We start from the raw sequence: 15779 nt of genomic DNA on the forward strand, positions 1-15779 counted from the left end.
CCTAGGGCCCGCCTCCGTAATAGACTGCCCGGCGCATGCGGCCGGGCTGGTGCACTGGCTGCCGGGGCCTCAGCGTGCGCGTCGTCTTTGTAGCTCTTTAGCCGACGGCAGGATTTAAAGCCGGCCTCAGGTAGGCTGACTCCAGGGATCCGGCGGGAGCTGTTCCCACTGCACGAATAGGCAGTGGGAGCCGAGCCTGGCGCGGGACAGCCCCACCGCCGGTGACAGACACCGCTCCCACCAATCAGGGGTGAGGTGGCTCGCTGGCCTGCCCAATGGGCTGCGTGCCTAACGGGAGTAGGGCGGGCGGCCAGGCCGGCTAGGAGCCGGCTCCCGCGCGCGGGGCCGCGTGGCCGGGCGCCGCCGGGGAGACTGGCCGCAGGGGGCGTGGGGGCGCAGGAGAGGCCGCGGGGCCCGGGCTGCGGGGCCCGGCAGCGCGCATCTCAGCGCGGCCTGGCTCGCCTGACCAGGGGGCCAGGGATAGCTTCTGGGACCTAGAGGGCCGTAGTGGTGCGGGAGCCGCCTCTGCTCATTCCGCCCGGAGCAGCCTGGCGGCTGCCGCTCCATTCAAACTACCCTGCCCTCGCCCCTCTGGCCTCAAGGAACCGCCTTAGCCTCGCTGGAGGGGGATCAAGGTCCCAGACGGGCCCTCGGTGGTGGGGGATGGGTTCTGTGGCCCGACCTCGGGCCCCTCCGGCACGCCCAGACTCCCGCGGGCAGAAGGGGCCTCGGAACTCGCGGGGCCCCATGGCCTCCGGGTGCTGGGTAGGGGCCGGCTTCGGCCTCAACGCTGGCCCTCAACCCTCCCAGCCACCTGGAATGAGGATGCTGCATTTTAAAGAACTTCATTCACTACGTGTGCGTGGCGCACTTACGTCCACACTCATTGTAATTTTGAAACCTCAGCAGTCCTGTGACACAGGCGATGCTGAGTTTTTCACGCCCATTTAACAGATGTCAGAACCAGGGCTTCAGGCGGCTACCATGACTTGACAGGTCCCAGGACACCAGTGGTGGAGCTGAATGGAACTCAACATTTAACATCTTTGTTGTTGTTTCATCTCTATTGAATTCCTCTGATGCATCTTGATTTATGTTACTTCTGTGCTTGAAAACCTTCCCTTGTCTCCCAACACCTTCAGACTAAAGTTCAGTTTGAGCATTCAAGTGGCCACATGATTTGGCCCCTTGCTTAAATTTTCAGTTTATTTCCCACCATCTCCTCTGACTCCCGTCACCCCTGGTGTCTTTTCTTGGCCCTACCTCTGTGGTCTGTAGATAGCCTTCCTGCTCACTCTGTTCCCTTTCCCTTCAAGGTCATTGCAAGGCTCAGGTCATCACAGCAGGAGCAGTCTGGATCCTCTCCTCCCTTCATTTCTTGCCCCTTCCTCTAATGGGCCATGATGCATTACCCTGGTCTTGCCACTGAAAGCTTTCTGCTCTCTCTTCTTCCCCATTTATACTCATGTCAGCTGTAGTCGCTCTGTTTCCTGCCATCACTGGATTACTCATTTATTTGTAAATATTTTATCTAACTGGACTGCAACTTGAGCTGTGGGCCCAAATCAGTAATTTTTGTGGTCACCAAAGTGTGTGGCACAGTAGCACTTACCTACTGGGTAGTCCATACATGGGGTAGAGGGGGCGACTGAGTACCATCCGCCTCTCCCACCTGATCGTTGAGTGCATTGGGATATTTATTGCCAGGCACTGTGGGAGACTGCAAGAATCTCCCCTAAAGAGAGGTGTTAATCTATTCTCTTAGAGTAAAATCAGGGCAAATCAAATGCAAATGGATGAGTCTTCCTGGAGAAGTAACCCGCTCTATAACCCAACTCAGGATGGCTGAAGAATTTCTAGGAACATCAAAAATTTAGTCAGTGAGACCTGAATATAGTCTCAGGAATATGCCTGGTTAGGACATCTCTAAAATGTAGCCAGATCTAATATTCACATGTCAATAAGGACCTGTTCAGTTGTGAGGTGACAGAGCAGTCTTTGTCCCAAATATTAGGGGCTTGAAGTCAAAAAGTCTGGGGCAACTGCAGACTGTATATCCCTTTCGGGAGATCACAGTGCACGTAGCTTATTAAAGGCTCCCAGCAGTCTTGAATTAAACCGATTGACTGTTAAACCGGCATTTCTCTGCTTTATCTGTCCATGAAACCCTTTTCGGGAATCCCATATGGATTTTGTGGAAACCAAGGTGCGTGCTTTTGGAAATGCTGAAGCAGAGGACAGAAAAAGCAGGTCATGGTTGGGTGTCTTCCTTGCTGTCCGAGGGGGAAAGATATTCTGAGCGTTCTTAATTCCTTGCCAAGTATGTTCATTCCTGCCTTAGGGAGGAGTGGGGCAGGGGAACGCTTCCAGCTGACTCCCCAGTTTCCTTGTTCCTTTCTTAGCTTATTTTTATTAAAATTTGGCTTCACATGAAGTGTTCCTGGAGGAGGAAAATGTCCCGACCATGCCAAAGCAAGCATTCTCTTGTACTTGTGATTGTGTTTCTCATTTTGATCACATTCAGGTTTATTGACCAAATGATAGTTCTGAGCCTCTGAAGCTGGGGCCAGTGAGAAATTCTCCCTGGAGAGCCCGTTACTGTCTGTCTGCTCATCACTTATGTCTGCGGTTCTTGCATCCATTCCCCCCTTTTTATTTCTCGCTAAGTCTGTTTCTTCCATTCCCTGCCACAACTGTACTGCTCTTAGGATTTAATTTAATCTCCCCTCTCTTTGAGTCCTCTGCCCATTATGTGCTTGAGACCGGTCTGTTATCTGATGTCCTTTTCCTCCAATACATACAGTCTCTCTTCAAAGCATACCTGGAAGAGATTGCTGGCAAGGAGCAAGTTATTAAATTACAGAAGAGAGCTACCTTTCATTGAAAGATCTTTAGTTTTAACTGCAACTCCTTTTAAATGCTGAAATCCTTTCCTTTTATTCTGTCTTCCATAACCTAGAGGAGCTGTGTCTTCTTGGCGATACATTATAGTTTAGCCAGAGGCATGATCTCTTTCATGGAAAATTGGAGTGCACATCCAAGATTGAAACTCTTTTCCCCACGTAGGGAAAATAATGCAGCACCTGCCTGGTATCCCAGTGTCTGCCAGCACTGGGGGCATAATGTTCTATCAACAGAGCTGAGTTTTTTATTTTTTGTTTTTTAAATTAGATTGACTCTGAGGTTGTTGGCTGTCAAAGCTTTAAACAAAAGCTGCATTATTTAATTAGCAGTTGTTTTTCAACTCATATTTGACTAAAGCCATTGAGTGTGCCAAGAAACAGTATCACACATAACAGCCATCCAAAGTCGTGTGACAGCTGGGGAAACCGAGGCTTCTAGAGGGTTCATAGCTAGTAAGTGGCAGAGCTGGCATTTGAACTCAGATAAGTTTCATTTGTTGAGATGTATTTTTTCTGTAATTTTTCCTTCTCCTAGGTGAGCGAGTACAATGAAGTACATTCTAGTTACTGGCGGTGTTATATCAGGAATTGGGAAAGGAATCATCGCCAGTAGCGTGGGCACAATACTCAAGTCATGCGGTTTACATGTCACCTCCATTAAAATTGACCCGTACATTAACATTGATGCAGGAACATTCTCTCCTTATGAGCATGGTAAGCACAATGCATTTCTTTTTTCTTGAAAACGGTAATTGTTTAATGTGTGAAAGAAAATGTCAGCCCTTGGAAACGGTGTGTATTTTGCAGAGCATAACCTCCGTTTCCTGCCTTCTGAGAAGGATCCTTCACATAGCAGAATCATGCTTTTCTCAGCAGGACAGAGAGGAAGCAGAAATCTTAATAGGCAGTGGAGTGATTGGAGTCTAGTGGTTTCTGTGATAGAAATAATAGAAACCATCTTTTTTGGTGGCTGAATGAAAGTTTGTCTCTCTTGAAAAAGACATCTGGTGACATAGTAACTTTCTTCAAATATTTGAGAAGAGGGATTATGTTTATTCTTTGTGGACCCAATCTTTAGGAATAGTGTAGTTGGATAGATGTCAAGATATTTATTTTGACTCAGGATAAGGAAGATTTTTATAATAGCAAGTGCTCTCCAAGAGTGGGGTGAGGACTTCAAGAACTCATGAGTTCCCTTTGGTAGAGGTGTTCAGACAGAGGCTAAAGGACCACTCTTTTGGGATTCAGGCAATAGATAGATGTTGAATTTGAATGATCTGTATGCTTGAGATTCTCTTTGGCTAACAGAGTTTGGGTTATAAAAACAAGCATATTTGGAGTGAAAAGTTGAAACCGTGAAGGTAGGGGTCAGAAAACCACACTTAACGTCTTTACTGCCGCTGATCAGGATGATGTAAAACTGTGTCTGAATTACCTAGAAGAGTAATTACTTAAAATTGGGGGTAGAAGTACTGTTAAAACATGTTAAAAAAAAAACTTCTTAAGTTAAAAACATTTTTTCATACTCCTGCTATCTAATGTGAGCTAAAAATCTATGAGAATGAGTGTCATTAGAGCAAAACTCCATATGTAGTAGTGTCAGGGAAAGATGGACAAATTGGAGCAAAGTTTAATACAGAATTCTTGAGAGCAAAGGACGACAGGAAAACAGGACCATTTTTACTTTCCTCCTTTTGAGCTTGTCTCCTGTTGCGGTGTTGCGATGCTCCATTCAGGGCAAAATTTCCAGAATGACATTTCAATGACTGAAAGTTCAGCAAAGGAAGAGGAGGAAAATCTTGAGCAATTTCACAGGTTTGTTTTGGACTAAAGTGCGGCCCAGAAGCTGGTTTTTTTTTTTTTTTTTTAACATTTTTTATTGACTTATAATCATTTTACAATGTTGTGTCAAATTCCAGTGACAGAAGCTGGTTTTTATAACCAACATGACTTTTAATATGTGCACCCTGTTGAAGTTTTAGGGTCAAATCCTACTTTTATCACATCTTAAACCTTTCTCTGCTCAAGGAGGAGACTTTGCTAAAAGTTCTCTTACTTTGTCTGTGTGTCTTGCCTGGGCTGTAGTTTCCTTCCAGCTCATGTCGTTTCATGACTCTTCCTGACCCGGTCTGAGTTTGCAGAATGATTGGTGATTTTTCTCTCATGTCATATTTCGTTTTCTAGAAATAAATATCCCTGCTTCCTATCAAGTTAATGCAGACTTTGTCCTTAATGTTCAGGTGTTTCTGTTGGGACTCAAATTGTGCCCTGGTCTGTGCACCTCTCCTTAACTGAACCGTTTTCACTGTTCACTGCAGGTGAGGTTTTTGTGCTGGATGACGGTGGGGAGGTAGACCTTGACCTGGGTAACTATGAACGTTTCCTTGACATCCGCCTCACCAAGGACAATAATCTGACCACTGGAAAGATATACCAGTACGTCATTAACAAGGAACGCAAAGGAGATTACTTGGGGAAAACCGTCCAAGGTAATACTGGATTTGCCCTCACGGTTTGAAAATCTTAACCAGTTTAATTTCATCTGTGTATAAAAATGTACTTTTTATGCAGTTTCAGTGTGAACGTGTCAAGGTATTGTTACTGAAATAGGTCTTCAGTTGAGAATTCAGAGTTATATGGCTGTTTACTCAAGAAATCACTTGAGTAAGCTCCCGCCCCTTTGTGAATGGCCTTGAAGGCGTCAGTCTAGCTGCATGATTTGAGTCCAGAGAGCTGTTGTTTTGACACAGTGATAAGCATGGAGTGATGAAGGCAACTAGATTAGGGCAGTAGCCACGCAGTGTGTGTCACACATCTAGGATGTACTGTGTCCAGACAGTGAGTAGCAGGAGTCCCATTGGGTGCGTTGGTCCCTAGGCTGGTCCTGGGCTGGAGGGAGTCTGAGAGGAGGGTCTCTCGGGCCTCCTGAGCTTTCGCCAGCACAGCTTCACCTGTGTCTGTTGAGATTCTGCATAGCATTCATTTGAGACCAGTGATGCTTTTTAAAAGGTGGGGTTGGAAAACCACTGGTCTAGTATATGACAGAAGTCCAAATTGGGGAGGGGGAGTTGCTGAAGAGTGGCTTCATCTGATTTAGGAGAGTAAATCTGCTTTTGGCTTTAGCCTTTACTAGACTGAAAGCCGAGGGTCACGATGACAGTTGGCTCTGGCCTGGGGCCACCCTGGCCGGATTCTGGGCCAGGGGGTCTGTGTAGGTCTTGGCTCTGCCACTTACCAGCTTTGTGCACAAGGGCAGATTACTTGCCTTCTTTGAGGTCTGGTTTTCTTTTCTGTGAAATGGAGATAATAATAGTACCGACCTATCTGGGCTGTTGGGAGAATTAAAGGAGCTAAGTCAGCAGAGTGTTTCTCTGAGTTCCTGACACATGGAAAGGGATCGGTTAGGAATTGCAGTGATCCTGGTCATACAGTTTGTTGTTCTCAGCCTCCAGTGTATTAATTCATTTATTCACTCATTCATTCATCAGCAGTTTTTTTGAGTGTTCACTGCTGTCAGACTCTGACTGGTCCTGGGAAGACATGATGAACAAGACCAATGAGGCTGTTGTCCTTAAGGAGGTTACCTTATGGGAGAGAAAAAACAAACAGATGAAACGAGCTGCTTGATGGAAGCTGAGAGGGAAATACATAGAGTGCAGAGAGAGAGTGATGGGGAAGGCTGGTCTAGACAAGGGGTCAGGGAGAGCCTCCAAGGAGAGGACATGTGAGCTGAGGCCAGCCCTGGGAGGAGCGAAGGAGGGGGTCTTGGTGCATACAGACGCCCATGGCTGCAAAGGGCCTGGGAGGGAGCCTGTCCTGCACTGAGACCAAGGGGGAGGAGGGCGAGGGGGCTGCAGCCAGGCTCCGCACGGCCTTCTGGGCCATGGTGTGGTGTTTGGATTTTCTCAGAGCCATGGGAAGCCGTTCAGGAGTTTAAGCTCGGGACTAGTGAACTCTGATTTGCACTTTAAAAGGATGGCTTTGGCTTCTGTGTATGGAATAGGTACTAGCCTTTGTGGGAGGCACTGCCAGCTATGGGCATAGCAAGTTAAACAGTAACCTCTGCCCCTTAGGAACCAGGCCGTCTGAGTCCCACAACCGTGATTTAAAAAGCCCTCAGCTGACTCTGATGTTGGTGGGCACTGACAGGCTGGGAGCGCTGCTCGGCGGTTCACCAGTGCCCTGGCCGCGCTTCCCCAACTTGCGGATAGGGAGGTGGAGCTCAGGAGTAGTTAGGTAATTTGCCCAAAGACCCACACTTAATGAGTGGTGGGCCTGAGGTTTGAATCCAGACAGTCTGGCCCCAGAAGCTGGGCTCCTGACTGCCCTGCCGCACTGGGCTGCCTCGCAGCGGACTGTCGGCCCTTCAGTAAACTGGAAATGTAATGGAGCAAGGTCCTGGCGTGGTCTTGTCCCTGGAAAAGCACCCTGGTGTGAAGTGTCCCCCTCAGCTGTAAGCAGGAGGGGTCCCCGCGTGGTCTGATGTGTGGTTGCTTGTGCAGCCAGGGTAGATTCTGCACTGGGGCCGGTGCTCTAAGGTAGCTCAGGACGTCACTTGAGGCCCTACTCTCGTAGGGCTTCCAGCCCTGCTGGGGAATCTGGAACGGAGACCATGGGGAGTGAGATTTGTTAAGGGCATTTAAGAGGGGGATTCAAAAGTATTTTTATGACCCCACTGCTACTCTGCAGTTTGTTGTCACAGTGAGTGTGTCTGCCTCAATCGATGCCGATGGAAAGTGTAGGTCGCGTGTTTCTTTTCTCTTTCTCAGTCGTCCCGCACATCACAGATGCAATCCAGGAGTGGGTCATGAGACAGGCCTTGATACCTGTGGATGAAGATGGCCTGGAACCCCAAGTGTGTGTTATCGAGGTTTGTATGAGTCTTTTCCAAACCCTGTGATTCCTGCGCATGTGACCAGGTGTACATCTTTACCCCCTTAGTCAGCCATCAGCAACTGAGGAGACAGTTCCCAGTAAAGCCCTTGACCCCCCGAGTCCAGCGTGGCGGGTGAGGACACGGTCACAGTCATGTGAAGTGGCTGCACTGTCGAAAGCGATACCTGCTCCACCCGATTCTCCCTGTTCAGCATTTGTACGCTCCGTGTGGACTGTCCCGCAGGAGTGGTGTGAGGCATTTTCTTCTGTCTCCTGAGAAAGTCAGGGGGCCCGACCTTCAGCTTTCCTGTGGCAGGAGTGCTCACCTCTGTGAATGAGCCTCCTCTGGTTTTGGTTTCTGAACTCCTGCTTTGCTGATCTTAGCTGCCAGACCTCAGTGTTCCTGCGAAAACAGGAGACTGAGAAGTTCCAGCACCTTGTTTATAACAGCTTTTTAATACAGAAGCTATTTATGGCTAAGTAGATAAGATTTCGGTGTCTTTGTTTTGTGACTCTCCGACAAATAAAATTCCTCGTGGGTCTTTCACCTGACCTTTTTCTTAAAATGGTGTAGAAAGATCCGTGATCACCTTGGGGAATGGTGAGCCTCTCGTAAAGAGTCCTCTTTTAGCACGCACAAAAGTGTCTAATCACTGTGTACTGACATTTTATGGGCCCAGACAGTCCACGTTACACTGTTACTGAGCATTGGATTGAGATGACAGAGTGCAGGTGTTAGAAAGCTAAACCACAAGAGGAAGGTTTAATGCTTAACCTCTAAATTAACTTTGTTCTTCCAGCTTGGTGGGACGGTGGGAGATATAGAAAGCATGCCCTTTATCGAGGCCTTCCGTCAGTTCCAGTTCAAGGTCAAAAGAGAGAACTTCTGTAACATTCACGTCAGTCTCGTTCCTCAGGTAAGGCATTTAGAGCTTGACTTTGGGGGATGGAGAGGAGGGGGAAGAGGATGGTTTTCACTCATTACCTGTTTCAAGTATTTGAGGTGCAGAAAGCAGGGAGTGAAAAACTTCTTTGTGAATTTGAAATGATTATAATCATCCCTTTTTGAAAAGATGAAATAGAAAACACCTGGGAAATGAATCAGGGACGTTGCAGTGGGAATGGACAGTGGGTTGCACACGTCCATTCGTCTTCACTCTGTGGAGAAACCCCACTACAACTGGAGGGAGGGGAATTTTTTAAGACAAAAATTCAGAGATGTGAGAGGAGTCAATAGTAACAGAAATTAGGAAGGCAGAAAGGAGATGGACCTGTAGAAACGGACTGGGCAGAGCTGGGGGAGCTGGATCCTAAGCCTGCCGTGGGGAAAGCAGAGGGGCAACTCTGCCGGCCCTCAGCACCCTGCAGGCTCAGGAATGGGCAGCACTGAGCACCTCGGGGTGAGGAGCGGGGCTCATTGTACATGTTGTTGCAGAAGTACTTAGGCGCTGGCATCCCCATCCCTGGTAAGCACAGTGGGGCGTCCACCCCCCACCTTGGTAGAAGACTTTAGGCTTTTTCTGGATGAGCCGACATTAGGGACAGTGTAATTTTAGGCTGTGGGGACACCCTGCCTTCTGCTGCTACCTGATTTGCAGAATCATCACAGAACTTTCAGTTAGCTAGTGAGCTGACCGCCAGTGACTGCCAGACATTTGGAGAGAGCATCTAATGTGCATGAGACCAAAAAAAAAAGAAACTGAGGCTCTGCAGGGAGTAGGAAAAGGAAGTTAAAAGAAAAAAAAGGATTGATATCTTCAGAATTAAGAGATAAACTGTATCCATTGAACAAGAGCTGGGTACCTGAAGAAGAGGACAGAGTTTTTAGAAATTAAAAATTGGGTAGCAAGAATGAAAAATTTAAGAGAAAGAAGGTTAAGGAAATGCCCTAGAAGTTGAGCAGAAAGATGAAGAGAAAGAAAATAGGAGAGAAAAGGTAGAGCCTGGTCTAGGAGTTCTGACGCCCCAATAATGGGATTTTCAAAAACTAACAGAAATGGAGAAGGAAGCATAATCTGAACCAGGGGTCAGCAGACAGGCTAAATCAACCCTTCCTTTGTTTTAGAAAATAAAATTGTATGGAAGTGCAGCCATGCCCATTTGTATCAAAACGTCTGAGTTGAGTAGTTGGGACAGAGACTGTATGGCCCACAAAACCTAAAATACTGATTGGCCTTTTGTAGAAAAAAGAGTTCTGACTCCCGATCTAAACAATTCAAGAAATTTCTGAGTTGGAAAGGACCCACTGAATGCCCAGCCTATTGAATGAACAATGACCCCCATCAAGACACGTTGTTGTGAAATTTCGAAATAACGGGGCAGAAATTCTAAAAGGGTCTAAAGAGAAAAATCAAGCATTAGTGTGGCATCAGCCTTCTCAACAGTGATACTGGAAATTAGAAGATAGTGAAGCTATTTCCATAAAATTTCTCAGGGGAAATGATTTTTGACCTAAGAGTTCTATACCCAACAAATGTATCGATTAAGTGTGAGAGGAGAAGAAAGATAATTTAGTACATAGAAAACTCAGCGTTATCAACAAAACAAAACCAGAAAACCGACCAAGGAAAACAAATAATTGGACCAGAAAGGGGAAGTTAAGGCACATGGCTTAATAGTGCACAGAATTTAAATACTCAGAACTATATAGACACTGAAGAGGTATCCTGAAGTGGGGGCTGCAGGCACAGGGCTGGTGCATGTGGGGAGGCGGGCAGAGGGACATCCAACAGGGAAATCAATAGAAAATGCCTCAAGCTCCATGTCAAGAAGCAGCAATAAAGCATAGCAGCTGGGTCGTTTAGGGCTTGGAAAGGGGAGAGGGTGGATGAGGGCCAGTACCACTGCTTTTTAGGACAGCCTATTTGACTCTAAAATATGTGCATGATAATAACTTCAGCAAAAATTTTAAAAAATTAGATAAATGATCAAATTATCTATTTCCCTATTCAGAGGGGTTCAGGGAAAAGTCATACTTGAAAATTCCTTATCGTAGAGAAATTAACTTTTTTTTCCTGTTGTAAAATAGCCAAGTTCAACAGGGGAACAGAAGACTAAACCCACCCAGAACAGTGTTCGAGAACTCAGAGGGCTGGGGCTTTCCCCAGATCTGGTAAGATTTCCTGGTTACCTGGTTTCAACATGGTCTTGTCTGTCTCATTAAGATCCTGCCTCCCATCAGCCAAAACCTTTGTTTTCTTGGCCTGTGTTTAGTTAGCTAATGTTGGAGAAATAGGGTTAGTGCTTTGAACTGGGCTGTGACTTATTTACAAAGATTTCCTTCCCTGGTGTGCCGGAGGTCACCTCTTCCTCCTCCTCTCGGCCAGTCACTCATTCTTTGTCCCTCCTGCCCAAGAACATCAATTGAAGAAAAGGCCAGTTGGCTCATTAATCTGTCTGTCCATTTGTCCTGTCACATTTCTCCAATTTGGGATTTAGGAATTTCAGTTTTGAAAACCGGTAACATTTTTAACGTTTATGTGCATTGTGCTAGGAGTTCACATTTTCATCCAGCTTAACAGTGAGGTGTCTACTTTAATTTCAAATCAGGAGAAAAACCCAATTTTGTAACCCTTTCTGTCCATCCAAATGTCTAGGTTGTGTGCAGGTGCTCAAATCCCCTCGACACAGCAGTGAAAGAGAAAATATCGATGTTCTGTCACGTTGAACCTGAACAAGTAAGTAGAACTCCCATCAAGTTTTTTGCTTCTAATTATCCCTAAAGTGTCTTAACCAGTTTCATGAGGCTTATTGTTTTATTTCATATTTTGAGACGTAGACTGTTGGCTCAGTGCTTCTCCATCACCTCATCTCCTGTGGTTCCTGAACACCTTTTACCTCTCCCGCCGCTTCTGTCCCCGCTCCTTGTACTGTTTGCTCTAGCCACGCTGAGTGGGTGTCCCACTCTCCCTGTAACAGGCCTGGCAGCCTACTCTTCATTTCATCCTTTGGGGCCCAGCTAGGACACAGTACTGTCTGAGAAGCTTACCTTCCAAAACTCCTCAAACCTCAGGGTTAATCCTTTTCTGGGCAGTCTCTGGGTCTCACAGGTCCTGGTGGTGAGCCTGTCATCCTGCCCCTTAGTGTGTGTGTGTGTGTATCTGTCTGTCTGTCTGTCCATGTGTCCATCCATGTTTGTCTCCCCTCATGGACTGAGCTTTTGAGGGCAAGGACCACCTTATTCAACTTTATATTCCTGGTGCCAGCTCTCTGAACAAGTGTTGTAGTCTCTAAACACATTTTAGTCTTTTTTGTTGCTTGTGCTACTGGAGGGTACCTGTGGTGCATCTAAGTGCGGTGTGTGGTATGGAAATCCCAGTGGTGGTAAGTCGGGGTTGAGGCTTTGGTCAGATTCGGCTGAAGGAGAAGAGAAGGGAAGCGGAGGTCAAGGAACTTACGATTAGGTTACGGATGGGTTGTTCTACCACTAGATTATTTGGGGATCAGGAGACTAAGCACACAAGCCCAGCTGGCCTAGAGAGGAGAGAGTGAGGCCGCGGGTTAAAGTAAGAGAAGTCCATTTACAAGACTCCTGGGGGGATGGAAGTGAGTATTAGAAAATTAAAACCATTGCCCTGGCACTGAAGTGCGTCGAGCAAGAGGAAAGCCTTTGCCCATCAGAGGCAGCAGCTGTCCTCTCCATCTGTGATGGCTCAAGCTTTAGGGTGTGAGGGCAGCCCGACCTCAGTGTTCCTGGGTGTGACGCCTGAGGCAGGAGCTGCGTCCAAGAGATTCTGCTTCATTCTAAGTACATGGAACATCAGAATAATTTCATTTTTATGAACAGCCTTTTTCATGCACTTCAATTATTTTAGATATTTTTGTCCCAGCAAGTGAAGGTAATTCAATTCTGTAATAGGTTGTCATTAGAATTAGTCACTGCTAGAAATGTGACAAGTGTTTCTATATTTAAATTAGAACTTCATGTCTTTTGCCTCTTTTTTAATTGGGTTGCTTAGCTTTTGGGTTGTAAGAGTTCTTTATATATTCTGAGTATAAGTCTTCTATCAGATACATGGTTTGCACATTTTTCCTCCCAGTTTGTGGTTTGTCTTTTCATTTTCTTAACTGTGTCTTTGGGAACGTAAAAACTTACATTTTGATGAACCCCATTTTATCCGTTTTTTTCTTTATAGATTGTATTTTTGGTATCATATCTAAGAACTCTGTTTAACCAAGATCATGAAGATTTTCTTCTATGTTTTATAAAAGCTTTATAATTTTAGGTCTTAACCCTTAGGGCTAAGATTCATTGTGATTTAATTTTTATGTATAGTCAGTTTCAATGAAAGTCGAAGATTCACCTTTTTGCAGGTACGCTGCTCCAGCTCCAACTGTCGAAGGGACTATATTTCAATAATACTCTACAGTTTTCTTTATAAAGGTGCTTTTTGGACTTATTTATCTTTGTGCATTGTTTTCTAGATTTATTTATAGGTCTTCATAATTTTTGTTACTATGTGATGGCATATTTTTAAACTATATTTCCTGATTAGATATGATCCATGTATAGAAAAATGCGGACTTCTGACCATTGATCTCAAGCTTCTGACCACTGATCTCAGCCTTATTGAAACTGTTAGTTTTGAAGGTTTGCCTGAAAATTCCCTTGATTTTTATGCATAAGCAGTAATATTATGTGCAAAGAATTAGTGGCAGTTGTTTCCAATTCATATGCATTTTTTTCCTTATCTAATTGCAATGCCTTATACCTCTAGTACATTGTTGAATAGAAGTAATGATAGTGGCCAGTTTTGCCTTGTTCCATGCTTCAAATATTAAGCATTAATATTACATATCAAACCAAATGTTATTTGCTGTGAGTTTTTTATATTTTCACATTTCCCCTAGTATTCCTAATTGACCAGGAATTTTTATTATGAATTCGTTTTGAATTTTTATCAAATCTGCATCCACTGAGGTGGTTTTTGTTCCTCCTTTAATCTGTTCATGTAGTGAATTCTACTGTTAAATTTAAGGTGTGTGGGGTGCAGCATGGACTTTTGGATTTTTAAAAGTTTCAGTGACAGCCAGGTTTGAGAACCTCTGTTCTAGAGACAGTTCCTACTTGGACATGACTTTTTTTTTTTTAATAATTTGTGGTTTGGTTTATGATTTTTTTTTTAAGGATTTTTGCATCCATGTTCGTAAGATACTAGCCACTGTCTCTTCTATTCTCCTAAGTCAGTCTGGTAATTTATACGTTTTAGAAAGTTGCCCCTTTTTTCTGTTTTCAAATTTAGGATTGATTTTCCCAAAGTCATATAGCTGGTAGTAGGCTGTCAGCCCAGTTGGTTTTTGCTTGTTTTTATTAGCTAACCTTTTCTCATTTTTAAACAGGTGATCTGTGTCCACGATGTCTCGTCCATCTACCGAGTCCCCTTGCTGTTAGAGGAGCAGGGGGTTGTAGATTATTTTCTTCGGAGACTTGACCTTCCTGTTGAGAGACAGTCACGAAAGATGCTGATGAAGTGGAAAGAGATGGCCGACAGGTTTGCTTCACAATAAAGAGCTGGGAGTTGTAGCCCTATTTCTCTTTTTTTTAGGGGCTCAAGGAATTCAGCTCCTTAATGTGCTATCAGCTCACGTTAGAAAAGGCCTTCATGGTCAGGGGAGTTCGGAAAGGGTCCCAGCCGTTGGGTAGCTGCGTCACAGATGAGGAAGTCCTGGTGGAGCTGGCCCAGGTCCCAGGTCTCCAGGGAGTTCAGATTACACAGCTGTCACCCCTGTCTCCCACCAACTAGAAAATCAAAGCCAACAGGCATCCTTGTGGCAGTGGGCTCGCACGTGTGCCCGAGGCCCACACGGTGGCTGGACGTGGCTGGAGCACTCCTGGTAGCGTCCCAGACATCAGTGCTGTCTGGGGACATGCCGCTCACTCCACGCCATGATGATCCAGGGTTTTCTTACTGCGGCTGCCAAAACTCGTCAGCTTGAGAGCGGTCCCTGCTCTGCTTTCCTCCTCGCTCTGTGACACTTACCTGCACGTCCCAGACCCTCGCACAGAGCCTCAGAGCGCTGGGTGTGCAGTATCGTAGCTGCAGAGTCGCTGGGCGACACTGAGGAGCATTTGGGAGGCAGCATTCATGCCTTTGCTCGGCCACGTCTGTTTCAGTTTTGACATTTTCCTTTTCAGTCTTTGTCCGTTGACTTGTACATCATTAAGCAGCTACAAAAATGGCACACAACTTTATGATCTTTGTTCCATAAAATACTGTAAACATTTTTGCTCTGTTACTAATTATACTTAATAGTGAAAATTTTTCACTAATATGAACTATTGGATGGATGTCCCGTAATTTATTTGACGGTTCCCTTCATCACATTAACTCTTGTGAATTGTCTGTCTGTTCATTTTTTTGCCCTTTGGGATTTTCTTTTTTTGGAAACAAATTTTCAATAGATTTTCAATCCCCTCTCTTATCCTGCTTTCTCTACAGAGCCTGCCGCATTGACCTGAAAATTGCTTGCTCTTTACTGTTCTGTACACAGAACTCATACAAGAGCCCCTCCCATTATATTCTTCCCAGACGTGTTTTTCTTCTCTTTGAAGAGCAATTTTGATCTCCTGGCGGTGTGTACATTCTGAGTAACTTGGTGTTTCCTGACCTTTGTGTGTTAGATATGATCGCTTGCTGGAGACCTGCTCCATTGCCCTCGTGGGCAAATACACCAAGTTCTCAGACTCATACGCCTCTGTCATTAAAGCTCTGGAGCACTCTGCACTGGCCATCAACCACAAGCTGGAAATCAAGGTGAGGAGGGGGCCCAGGTGCAGCTGAGGCGTGGACAGGCAGGCCGTCTCTGCTCTCCTAGGCGCTGCGGGCATATCCACTTAATATTCTTGGAGCTCTGAATTTCTTCTCTGGAATAACAAAGAGTTGTGGTGGGCTCCTGGCTTGGAGAGAACAGTAGAGCATTAGCAGGAAACAAGGGGAGATGTGGTCAGGGTGGAAGCTGAGAGAGCGAATGCTTGGATCTGAACGTCAGGTGACCAGTGGA

General features: G+C 45.7%; 1 protein-coding gene across 2 annotated transcripts in view; it reads left to right on the forward strand.

Moving 5' to 3' along the window:
* The window catches only part of CTPS1 (CTP synthase 1), a 27721-nt gene continuing 11942 nt past the window's right edge, over positions 1-15779 (forward strand). The window contains exons 1-9 of one of the 2 annotated variants that reach the window (XM_032493969.1): positions 1-130; positions 3439-3617; positions 5222-5392; positions 7673-7773; positions 8579-8695; positions 10807-10890; positions 11375-11455; positions 14118-14269; positions 15400-15532. In XM_032493969.1, coding sequence (XP_032349860.1) covers positions 3452-3617; positions 5222-5392; positions 7673-7773; positions 8579-8695; positions 10807-10890; positions 11375-11455; positions 14118-14269; positions 15400-15532 — 1005 coding nt within the window. In that variant the 5' untranslated portion in view covers positions 1-130; positions 3439-3451. Of the gene's footprint in view, positions 251-3438; positions 3618-5221; positions 5393-7672; positions 7774-8578; positions 8696-10806; positions 10891-11374; positions 11456-14117; positions 14270-15399; positions 15533-15779 lie in introns of both variants that reach the window. The other variant, XM_032493970.1, reaches the window with a different exon arrangement.

The sequence above is a fragment of the Camelus ferus genome, chromosome 13 (assembly GCF_009834535.1).
Source record: "Camelus ferus isolate YT-003-E chromosome 13, BCGSAC_Cfer_1.0, whole genome shotgun sequence".
Taxonomy (NCBI): domain Eukaryota; kingdom Metazoa; phylum Chordata; class Mammalia; order Artiodactyla; family Camelidae; genus Camelus; species Camelus ferus.